A 12,776-nucleotide genomic window follows, 5' to 3' on the forward strand; every position below is an offset into this window, starting at 1 on the left:
GTACCACCTTCTGTTTGAAAACATTGCCCCTTGGGTCTCTTTTATATCTTTCCCTTCTCACCCTAAAACTATGCCCTCTAATTCTGGACCCCCACACCCCAGGGAAAAGCCTGCCTATTTATGCTATCCATGCCCCTCATGACTTTATAAACCTCTATAAGGTCACCCCTCAGCCTCCAATGCTCCTAGCCTATTCAACCTCTCCCTAAAGCTCAATTCCTCCAACCCTGGAAACATCTTTGTAAATCTTTTCTGAATCCTTTCAAGTTTCACAACATCTTTCCAATAGGAAGGAGACTAGAATTGCACGCAATATTCCAACAGTGGCCTAACCAATGTCCTGCACAGTCACAACATGACCTCCCAACTCCTGTATTCAATACTCTGACCAGTAAAGGAAAGCATACCAAAGCCTTCTTCACTATCCTATCTGCCTGTGATTCCACTTTCAAGGAGCTATAAACCTGCACTCCAAGGTCTCTTTGTTCAGCAAGACTCCCTAGGACCTTACCATTAAGTCTATAAGCCCTGCTAAGATTTGCTTTCCTAAAATGCAGCACCTCATATTTATTTAAATTAAACTCCACCTGCACTTCTCAGCGCATTGGCCCATCTGATCCTGTTGTAATCTTCTTCGCTGTCCACTACACCTCCAATTTTGGTGTCATCTGCAAACTTACTAACTATACCTCTTACGCTCACATACAAATCATTTATATCAATGATGAAAAGTAGTGGACCCAGCACCAATCCTTGTGGCACTCCACTGGTCACAGGCCTCCAGTCTGAAAAACAACCCACCACCAACACCTTCTGTCTTCTACCTTTGAGCCAGTTCTGTATCCAAATGGCTAGTTCTCCCTGTATTCCATGAGATCTAACCTTGCTAATCAGTCTCCCATGGGGAACCTTGTCGAACGCATTACTGAAGTCCATATAGATCACATCCACCGTTCTGCCCTCATCAATCCTCTTTGTTACTTCTTCAAAAAAGCTTGATCAAGTTTGGGAGACATGATTTCCCACGCACAAAGCCATATTGACTATCCTTAATCAATCCTTGCCTTTCCAAATACATGTACATCCTATCCCTCAGGATTTCCTCCAACAACTTGCCCACCACCGACGTCAGGCTCACTGGACGTGCACTCAATTAAACACTTCTGAAATGTTAACTGTCAGCATGTTAAAATGTAGCAGTCAATAGAGGATAGCAAGGTCCCATAAACAGTAATCAATTAAATGACTGCATAATTTGTTTGAGGAATAATTGCTGGCCAGTACACCAGGTTAAATTTGTCAAAGCCATGGAATCTTTTATGCCCACATGGAAAAGCAGATGGGAGCCAATGGTTTGCACCTCTAATTCCAAAGAAGGTACCTCACACAGTACTGCACTGAAGGGAAGTCACAGCTTAATTCTATGTTCAAGTGTGGCATAAAGACAGGACTAAGGTCATTGGCTGGTGATAATTCAGATGATAATCAATATAGTCTGAGGTTACATGGTACAGAGGCAATAAACAGCATTTGAGAAAAGAACTAGTCCAGAAGAATTCCCAGAAACATGTCAGAAACAGCTAGTTACCAGCTGCTTGCACTATTTCTGAGGAGACTCCTCAGTGTGTCAAATATCAGAAGCTTGTTTAGAAGGGCATCATATTATTTTTGCAATGTTTTAAATTTGAAGTATTAATAACTTTGGAAAGATGTGATACAATAGCTACAAACTATCAGACAGACCAGGGAACATAACATGCTCACTTATCACTTTTCCAGGAGAGATAGAAAAGCTAACATGGATGTACAGTGGTTATATTAATTTTATAAAGAATTCAAACTCAAGGTTAGAACTCAAGGATTTTCCAAGGGGTTGCATTAAAACTAAATTCAAATGCAAACTTAAAACATACGATGAGAATGGAGTTCAGAAACTTAAATGAAGTTTATAGAGAAATTATGAAAACTAAAAGGATGCATGATAAAAAGCTAACAGATTACATAAACTAAACTAGTAAAGTGTTTTTATTGGCACAAATTCTAAGTATAGTTAAAGAAAAGTTAGATTTCCCATCCCTAAGCAATTCTATCTTCTATATCTAAAGTTATATTTGAAATATTATAAGCAAATGGTGTCGACACTTACAAACATTGGTTCCTATTGTTGTTTGTAAATAAACCTTTTTGAGATAATAATCCAGAACAAAATTAACTAGCACTTGGAAAATCAGGTTAGAACAGTTTTGTTAAAGAGAAGTTATGTTTGACCAACATGACCAAGTTTGTTGATGAAGTAACAGATAAGGTCAGTTCAGGTGATGCTGTTTGTATGTAGACTTACAAAACACGTTTAATGAAGTACTACATAATTGGTTCATTAGCAAAATTAAAGCCAACAGAAGTAAAGGGACAGTAGCTTACAGACAAATCAGAGTGTTGGTTTTCAAACTGGGGTTAAGTACTCAGTGATGTTCCTCAGCATTCAGTGATGGGACATCCTTTCTTTATTATATTCTGTGACTTGGACTTTACACAAGGCATAATTTCAGAGTTTTCAGAGGACTCTGAGCTCAGAAATGTACTGAATAATGAAGACGGTAATGGATTTCATGAGGACGTAGGCAGACTAGTAAAATGGATGCATATCAGATACAATTTAACAGAAATATTAAGAATTAGGACTGTCATGATGATGAAATAATATCATTTTAAAAGGGCACAGGAACAGAGAGCGAGAGAAGTGTCCCAAGCTTTGAAGAAGACACAAGCTGAGAAGACAGTTAATGAAAACAAGTGAGATTTTTGGTATTAATTTCTGAGAAATTGGAGTACAAAATGTCTTTGAAACCCTGGTTAAACATCAGCTGAAGTTCAATAGATAAATGGATAACTCAACCAAAGAAATAACAAAGATGCAATGGGCCGTGGAATGGTCTTTTTCAGTGCTATATTACTCTGTGTTTCTGAATGAGAATGCAGGTTGATTAGAGGAGGTGGTAGTGCCATTACTATAACTAACTGTAGACCAGGACCTAGTTCTGAAAATAATAGCAGATCGAGGTGGATTGGTATTGTATAAAAACACAATGTGTTAGAGAAATTCAGTAGGTATGACAGCATCTGTGGAGAGAGAAAGCAGACAGTAGTTTGTTCCAGGATCATTATTAGATTGGACTAAAATCCATTGTCCCTTTTCAGGGATATTTGCTGATGAAATAGGAAAATCCTAAACATCAATTCTCACACTGGGAGACACTTGCCATGACAGAGGGAAATGGCAACATTGACTGTAGGTCTTCATGCACCATGGTGATTGGTCGCTAAAAGAGTTTAGCAATAGGCATCAATACTAAAAATTCAACAACTCCACAACAATAACTGTAATAGAATTTCATATGCAGCACTTGTGGCAGAACCTGTCTGGCATCTTCAGCTTTCTGAAAAAGGTGCATCAGATGAAGGTATGCCATGTCCAATAAATTTGATTTGTTGATGTCAATAATGTATGTGGAGGGAAGGATGTCAATCACATTCACAGGAAAAATATTAAAATGGAGAAAGATACAGAATCATAGAGAAAGCAAGATAGCTGGTTTAGTTTTTTTTAAGTTTTCTAGCTAAGGCAACAGCAGCTGAATGACTTCCTTATGTCCTGTAAATTTCTATGATTTGTTATTATGGTGACATTATAATTCACAAATTATATATTTATGTTTAAATATCCTTATTAAAATAGTCTAATTAGGGTTAAAAGTAAAAAAAATTTAGAATGAGCCTCTGCTTGTTATTTTCCAATTCCTAAACAGTGAATCAAATAAAGTCTGATCAGATTTTGTTTTGTTAAATCATAATCAGACACTAATATCTAAGCCACTTCGAAAAATGTTTGAAATATTTCTGTAATTATAAAACGGGGAGACACTGGCCCTACTTGGATTGTCAACACCCATGGAAGATTACGAGCAAAGACTTGAAAACTGTTAAACCCAAAATGAGTTGCTTCAAATTACACATCATGCATTTATGTAAATATCTCCTACAACAAAGCCATATAAAAGATAATTGCAATCTGTAGGAACCTGCCAATTGTCATCAATTATAAATGATAGTGTTGCTCAAGGGGCTAAACTTCTGAGATAGCAAAAAAATGTTGAAAAGGTAGTAAAACATCATACTCATTCAAACAAAGTAGTAAAACAAAATCTGCAGAATCTGGCAGACAGTTAGCACTCACAGCATGCAAAAACATTAGCTTTTACAAGGCAAAAAGGGTAATACTTCAACCCACTTTAAAAACACAGGAAGCCCTATTGCTGAAGCAGATATTTGATCATGTGTGTGTGTCTGTGTATGAATGTGTCGGAGAGACTCCCAGTCAGAATGTTGCAAGAGCCATCTTTCACACAAACATTTTATTTCAATTGTTTTATTTTATATTTAAACACAGGACACAAGCATCATTTGATAGACCAGCGGTTATTGCTCATCCCTCATTGCCAGAGGGTAGTTAACTGTCAACTGTATTTGCTGTGGGTCTGGAGCCGACGCCAGACCATGGAAGGATGGCAGATTCCTTCCTTAAAAGATGGTTTTTTCCAATAATTGTCACCATTAAGTAAAGTCTTTATTCCAGATTTTTGTTGAATTCAAATTTCACCATCTGCAATGGCAGGATGCAAACGTGCACCCTCAGACTTGGCTTGGGGTTTTGAATTGTTAGTCTAGTGACTTCAACACTGTGTCACCATCTCCTCATTGGGTTTAGTCAGTTGTAGAGTCATAGAGATGTACAGCATGGAAACAGACCCTTCAGTCTAACTCGGCCATGCCGACCAGATATCCCAACCCAATCTAGTCCCACCTGCCAGCCCCTGGCCCATTTCCCTCCAAACCCTTCCTACTCATATACCCATCCAGATGCCTCTTAAATGTTGCAATTGTACCAGCCTTCACCACTTCCTCTGGCAGCTCATTCCATACATGTAGCACCCTCTGCATGAAAAGGTTGTTCCTTAGGTCTCTTATCTTTTTCCCCTCTCACCCTAAATCTATGCCCTCTAGTTCTGGACCCCCACACCACAGGGAAATTTATTCTAGTCATGCCCCTCATGATTTTATAAACCTCTATAAGATCACCCCTCAGCCCCTGATGCTCCAGGGAAAACAGCCCAGCCTATTCAACCTCTCCCTGTAGCTCAAATCCTCCAACCCTGGCAACATCCTTGCAAATCTTTTCCGAAGTCTTTCAAGTTTCACAACATCTTTCTGATAGGAAGGAGACCAGAATTGCATGCAATAATTCCAACAGTCTAACCAATGTCTTGTACAGCCGCAACACAACCTCCCAACTCCTGTACTCAATACTCTGGCCAATAAAGGAAAGCATACCAAACACCTACTTCACTTACCTATCTACCTGTGACTCCACTTTCAAGGAGTTATAAACCTGCACTCCAAGGTCTCTTTATTCAGCAACACTCCCTAGGACCTTACCATTATTCTGGGTAATTCAAGATTAAGGATGGGAAAATTTTCTGGTTGTAACAGCTGCTCCTTTTTTGAGGTATTTTAGGTATTGGAGATGATTTCATCAAATTCCAGGAGCAGCAATTATTGTTTTATATGCTGTTGCATTGTTTTGAAATTTTGGAGAAAAAGTCAAAACAACAGCACTTTTAAAATGGAGACGGACAGACAAATGAAGTACAGTGAGGTCAGTGTAGGAAAGACAGAAAGACACAGAAAAAGGCAGAGGGAGAGAAAGTTGTTGAGCCATATTCCAAACTGCAGTAATCAAATGTGCAGTCTAAAACAAGGCCACTTCCAGCACATTTCTTTCAGTGGTGGTGGTTTAACAGGAAGGGTAAATGTATTGTGGAGAGCAGAAGGTTTGTGCATGTGAAGGGAATTAAAGCAGAACAAAAAAATATGATAGATGTGGCCTTCCTTTATTGAACGGAACCATTAGATGCCAGCATGGAGCATTATCCACAGAGGGGCCTGCAGATCCTCACAGCTCAATTATTCCACCCTCCCAGCTGCACAGAAGCAGATTAATGATAGTTCAAAATTGTTTTACAAAAAGAAACGGAATTTATTCACTCAAAACCCTGTTTACAGTTGAGTTTTTTATTGTTCTACAATTTATATAACTAGACTGGCACGGTGGCTCAGTGGTTAGCACTGCTGCCTCATAACACCAGGGACCTGGATTCAATTCCAGTCTTGGGTGACTGCCTGTGTGGTGTTTGCACATTCTCCCCATGTCTGCGTGGGCTTTCTCCGGTTTCCTCCCACAGTCCAAAGATGTGCAGGTCAGGTGAATTAGCCATGCTAAATTGCCCAGAGTGTTAGGTGAATTAGTCAGAGGGAAATGGGTCTGAGTGGGTTACTCTTTGAAGGGTCAGTATGGACTTGTTGGGCCAAATGGCCTGTTCCCACACTGTAGGGAATCTAATCTAATCTAATCTAATCAAGAACATGCCCCAATGCATTTCAACTTAAATAAACGGTAAAATAAAAACCCAACATAGATAAGTTGAGATAGAATTTCAGACTTTAAGAATTCTTTTCTTGTAACATAAATTATGAACACAACAAGTGGATGTTTTCTGACAGCAAGTTACATTGGTCAAGTAACTAGCTCTCAGAGGTACTAGTCTAGACCATGTCAGGCAAAGTGTTTGATACATTGCACAGAACTACTACAAACTAACAAAATAGATGTGAAACAATGCACATTATTAAATCAGATTATAGTGAATGAATTGATCAAACCAATACAAGTTACTTTCCTTCTCCATTCCTTACAAGTTAATAGGTCATTGGATGTAATAACTTCCTTGTCCATGTTTGTTTGAATATTGATCAGCATTGCTTCTTGACTACAGCTTGGAGGTTCACTTATCTGTCCCAGGGTTGTTTTTTGATCAATATTGAGCAGACCGTTCTGGGGTGGAGGAAGAGAAAGGAAATAGGAAAAAAAAAAGTCGTGTGGATGTCTCCCTCATCAGTGAAGCATGTTTTCCAGTAATTGATCAGTGGTAATACAAACAAAGGAAAAATGAGAAGAATGGCATAAAGAAAAGTCTGTTTTCACCTACTAGCAAGAGCAAGGGATTGAATTAAGGCCCGGAGACAAGATCTGGGTATGTTTGTATGTTCTCATCCACCACATTTCTCTGTTTATTGGCAGATAAAAGAACAATATCTATATCAAAACAAGAAAATACAGTACCAATACAAAGCTGAAAAGCACAACTACAGATGCAAAACGTAATGTCAAAAACATTCTTTCACCATTCCAACAGTAAAGCCGCAGTCAGGGAGAACATTGCTTTTATTTTCAACACGATACAAACAGTAGACTGTTAACATACTTCCAGTTCCAAGGAATGCTGCATTTTTGAAGGTGCTTTCAAATAAAGGGCAATTCCATCCATCTGTTCAGGTGGGCAGGAAAGATTGTATGGCACTGGTTGAAGAATATCCAAGAATATCCTAATCAACATTCTAAATAGGTTGACAGGCTTTTAAAGAAATGAATCACATTCTAGTATACTTAAAACAAGGAACCACATGTGTAATGTTCTTATGGCCATTTTGTTGGAGTCAGAGAACATTGGAACAGTTCCAGCAGACATTTCCCAACAGGAAATGTAGTTCTCAAATTCAAGATTGGCACCAGACACAAACCTGGCAAAAACAGAACCCAAGAGAGAGTAAACACAAGTACATTAAGCAGGGCCAAATATGGTAACCACAGATCCATTAAGCCAATGGAAAAAAATCCATAATCAGACACAAATCGAAAAGAATATTTGGATGATAATAACCTAATGGTTTCAGAAAAGGATGATTTTTCTCCAGTTAACCTCAGACTTATTTGAGGCAGCCAGATTTCAAATTGGTGTGTCAAGGGAAAGCCATCAGAAATAGAGTATGTAGACTTTCATAAGCCTTTTAACAATCAAAGCTTCGATGCATCTTTTATGGGAAGGTCAGTGGGTATCAACTACAAGAGATGAACAGATGCCAGGAAATATTTATTTTCACAAAGGCTCTTGAACAGCTGGACTGGTTGTCAGGGCTGAGGCATGAATACTGGATTCATTTAAGAAACAGCTGGACAATCTAATGGGAAGATTGTAGAGCTCGGATTGTGGAAGGGTATGATTAAAAATTGACCCAATAGCCTTTTAGTCTGATGCCAGCTTGAGATTTCGTAAATCTGCACAGAAAATGATAAGATCACAAAATATGAAAATCAAAGGTGAGAGACATGCATTCACTTCTATGGTAAATAAGAATGCTTCATAGTGCAAGTCAAACAAACTGGAAGTCAACTGGTGGGACAGAGAAAATATGCTAACTATAGACGTCAGCATGAATAAGGTCTGCTGCTAGTTTTGGTTCATTCAGAGGCACAAAATGGAGTAGCTTGAATTTTCATTGCTTCATGGCAAGATTGATAACTTACCTTACCGATGCGATGAAACTGCTATTCAGCTTCAGTTGAACCAAACTGGGCAAATGAGTACCTGTAGTAAACAAAGATTTTGTATTAATTTTTAATGAGAAAAATGTGCCCAAATAAAAAGAAATCAAGTTTAAAATCCATGGCATTCTTTGAATGTCAACATGGCTTGGTCATTGGCTAATAAACTGAGCTATTTCTAAGGTCTTCTCTTGCCTTCATTAAATCAGTCACAGTTATACATATAGAGCTTGCATATAATTTCAATAACAAACAATGTATTCAGAAAGTCTTTGGGATCAATTTCCTTATGAATGCTGATCTCATAGCTCAGTCTTCTAAACTATGCAGTTTATGCAAGTTTTCACATGGTATTGCCACTATACCACTGAATGAAATGTAGAATTCAAACAAAAGGATAAAACGTTTTTATTCTAAACAAAGTGAAAGCCCCAGAAATAAGTTTTCACAGATGACATAAAAAAACAAAAATAAACTTTAAAAATTGTACTGCTGATGCAGGACAGAATCAGAACTAAAAACTTTGCTTCAGTTCAGACATGGCAAAGGAATTTTATTTAGAAAAACACAAACTGAAATTATTTTATTTCACTCGCTTAATGTGCCCAGTTTCCTTACATGTTTAGCTATTTTACACCAAATTTCAGTCTTAATTCCAATAATGTTTTCCCTGAATACTGCCTACTCTAGGAATATTAAAATAAATTTTTTTGATATTAAGTTTTGCAATTATAGTTGCGTCCCTTTTCAGCTTTGTATTGGTACTGCAATTTTCTTGTTTTGATATAGATATTGCTTTTTATCTGCCAATGAACAGAGGAATGTGGTGAATGTGATAACAGCATGTACAGTAATATCAATACTAGAAGACTTCTTCACTCCATTACATTTGCAACTTCATCCACGATTTCCTGAACACAATACAATTCTAGACATGTTTTCAGTTTGGTCATGATGGAAAAGGAAAGCAAGTGAAGTAAATGAAAGGCTAAATTATACAGCATCCACGCTTATTGATCAACTGTGATTCTGAAGGCATTTACTTGGCCTCTGTCACTGTTGTTCTATTGCTGCACACGAGTACTTCAAGGTGACTAGACTGAACATTTCTTCTCACTGCAAAACCTAAAAGCAGAGCACTAACCTCCTGCCTTCTTGCAGTAGCAATTTTCAGGTTTTGAATTTAGTGCTGTGCTAAATTGTAACCACGTTAGCATGCAACATGCAGGATGGAGATCCAATATACTGAGTAAAGAAAACTCACAAAACAAAAACAGAACTACACCCAGGAATGTAAAGAATGTATACTTCTTTAACCAGGCAAAATTCAGTACAATCTTAGATTTTAAAAGTAACAAATCTGATTTTTACTTTGTAGTAGAACAGAGGAAACCCATAGGGACTCAAACGAGCTGCAGTTGTTTTGAGTCTCATGTTTAATAAGAATTAAAATTTGGGACTAATAATACGCAGTGATGCTTTGCTTGAAAGGACTACAATGCTACCACACTGATTATCTGACCCTGTGAAAATGGTCCTCTGGTGGAAGAGTGGAAATGGATCTCTATTTGTCACAGTTACAATATACAAATGATTTGGAGATGCCGGTGTTGGACTCTGGTGTACAAAGTTAAAAATCATACAACACCAGGTTATAGTCCAACAGGTTTAATTGGCAGCACACTAGCTTTCGGAGCAACGTTCCTTCACTATCACCTGATGAAGGAGCGGCGCTCCGAAAGCTAGTGTGCTGCCAATTAAACCTGTTGGACTATAACCTGGTGTTGTGAGATTTTTAACAATATACAAAGGCTGAGTAATTGTCTGTAGCTATCATGTATGTTTGGCAAAAGCAGACCATGCTGGAAATACAGTCTCTTATGTATAGTGGTTTTGATGATAGAAAAAGAAAAACCATACCAATGACAACGTTTAAAATATGAACCTAACAGGATGGACGTGAATAAGAAACAGATAAAATATAAAGTAAAGAAACAAAAAAGCAGGCCAGGCATAAGCCAGTTGGTGACTTGGATATCAATCCTTCTTTGGAACAACATGGCCCCTCCCCGCCCCCCCCCCCCACCTTACCCCAGTTCCAAACTGCCAGCTCAGCACCATCCTCATGACCTTGTCCTACCTGCCAATCTTCCTTCCTACCTATCTGCTCCACCCTCCTCTCCGTCCTATTACTTTCATCCCTACCTCCATCCACCTATTTTACTCTTAGCTACCTTCTCCCCAGCCCCCCAGCCCGCCCCCCCCCCCCCCTCCCATTTATCTCTCCACCCCAGGGGCTCCATGCCTCCCTCCTGATGAAGGGCTTTTGCCCAAAAGTTGATTTTCCTGCTCCTCGGATGCTGTCTGACCTGCTGTGCCTTTCTAGCACCACTCTCATTTAGACTCTCCTCTCCAGCATCTGCTGACCTCACTTTTGCCTGCCTGATATTTCAGGTAGACAGTCTATGAAAAATTAAGGAAATGGGGAGGGATAAAATACACCCAACAACCGGCCAAACACAGAGGAAAGGAACCTGAACAGCATACAGATTACCTCAGAGATGAGTAGGAAATGGTCAAATGCCAAAAATGATGGAGGCAAGAGACAAGTCACAAGGGAAGAAGTCAAAAGAATCAGAAACATAGAAGATACAGGATATGAGAAGAGCTCAAAAGACAGGAAGCAAATAAAATAGGAAGCATGGAAAACAGGCAGAACAGAATAAGGTCCAGGGTGCAGCTGAACATTAAAGAAGGTCAACACCAAGAATTCAGACTATACTGTTACTCAGCATTCAGACAGTGGGACCTCTGCCCCCAGAGCTTCAATGAGCTCACTCCCCTCATTTCTGAAAGGTGGCACCCTACTTACAAAGGGAATGAGAGCTTTCATTCTGGTCAGAATTTATTCAAGTCAGTCAGGGCAACATTAGAGACTAGGTGCTGGTCAAACAGTTAGACTTCATGAGGTTTGTCAAAGGGAGAGAAAGTAACAGTCATATCCTAAACAACACAATCATGAGGAGGCAGAAATCAGAGATGAATAAAAAGCCAAAATTAGAGGGATATGGAGCTGTCTCAGTTGTGGGTGGCTACAGAGATGGAAGGTGATTTTAAATTTAAGGCAATTCTGGACTGTAAGTTATTGTAGGTAAGTGAGCAGAGGAATGAAGGGTGAACAGTTGTCACAAAAGGAAATGAGCAACAAGCTCTGAATGAGCTGAAGTTTACAAAGTGTAGAAGATGGGAAGTTGACCAGGAGGACTTTGGAATAGACAAGACTGAAGGTAACAAAAGAATAAAGAATATTTTGGGGGAATTGGGCATAAACCCTGAGTCCGTCAGTCCAACTGTGTTTATTCAGTTCATCATGTTACTGCAGTTCTCATTTGGATTTAATAAAGAAATCAATTTCACGAGAAAGTGCATGCAAATTTAAAACAGTTACGTGCACCAATAAAGTGCTTTTTAATACATTCTAATATTCATCTCTAAGCAACAGTAACTCACACATGCTAATACATAACAAAAACAAGATAGAAAACGAGATGACCGCTTGAATAAAGAGCTGTGATGAAATATTTCCCTACAATAAACAGAATTCCTACCAAAATTTCCAAGACTGTTATCCTGTGTGTCTACGCACATCTCCAGAACTTTCACCTGTCGTAGGTCCTCTGTTTTTGTCAGGGCTCGCTGCAAGGATAAAAAAAAAGATGCACAAGCTACAACAGTTTGTATTGATAGAGCATCTTTCAGAAAATAACATTCTGAGGTGCTTCACTGAGACATTCTGAAACTAAATATGGCAAATGAGCAGAGGTGATCAAAGATTCATGAAAGAGGTAGATTTGAAGGATTGTCTTAAAGAAAGAAAATGAGATAGACAGGAATTCCAATACTTAGGAGCAATGTATTTGAAGGCAATGTCACCAATGGTGAAACAATTAAACATAAGAAGTACTCAAGATGGTAGAATTAGAGGACTTACCAAGCTGTGAGCCTGGGAGAAAAGTACAGATATGAGGAATGACCAAGCCAGTGAGGAACTTGAAATCAAAAGAGAACTTTAAAAATTGAAGCTCTCTTTAATTAGAGTTGAGTGAGCATTGAAAACGTATCATTGGCATTTGGTGCTTGTCAAGTCCTATGCAGAAACCTTTAAGGCAACCTGAAATATAGGGAATGTGGAAGATCAGCCAGGAATATGTTACAATAGTGAGCAAAGACATAAATCAGGGCTGCTGCAATAGCACAGATGAGGCAGTATTAGGCAATG

At 38.7% G+C, this 12,776-nt stretch overlaps 1 protein-coding gene across 7 annotated transcripts in view; it reads right to left on the reverse strand.

Moving 5' to 3' along the window:
• The window catches only part of lrrc56 (leucine rich repeat containing 56), a 217,051-nt gene that overhangs the window by 99,706 nt on the left and 104,569 nt on the right, over nt 1–12,776 (reverse strand). For 6 of the 7 annotated variants that reach the window (XM_072592453.1, XM_072592452.1, XM_072592451.1 and 3 more), the window contains 2 exons: nt 12,106–12,193; nt 8,480–8,540 (listed from right to left, as the gene is read on the reverse strand). In XM_072592453.1, the coding sequence (XP_072448554.1) occupies nt 8,480–8,540; nt 12,106–12,193 (149 nt within the window). Of the gene's footprint in view, nt 1–8,479; nt 8,541–12,105; nt 12,194–12,488; nt 12,669–12,776 lie in introns of all 7 variants that reach the window. The other variant, XM_072592457.1, reaches the window with a different exon arrangement.

The sequence above is a fragment of the Chiloscyllium punctatum genome, chromosome 22 (genome assembly GCF_047496795.1).
Source record: "Chiloscyllium punctatum isolate Juve2018m chromosome 22, sChiPun1.3, whole genome shotgun sequence".
In the NCBI taxonomy this organism is placed as follows: domain Eukaryota; kingdom Metazoa; phylum Chordata; class Chondrichthyes; order Orectolobiformes; family Hemiscylliidae; genus Chiloscyllium; species Chiloscyllium punctatum.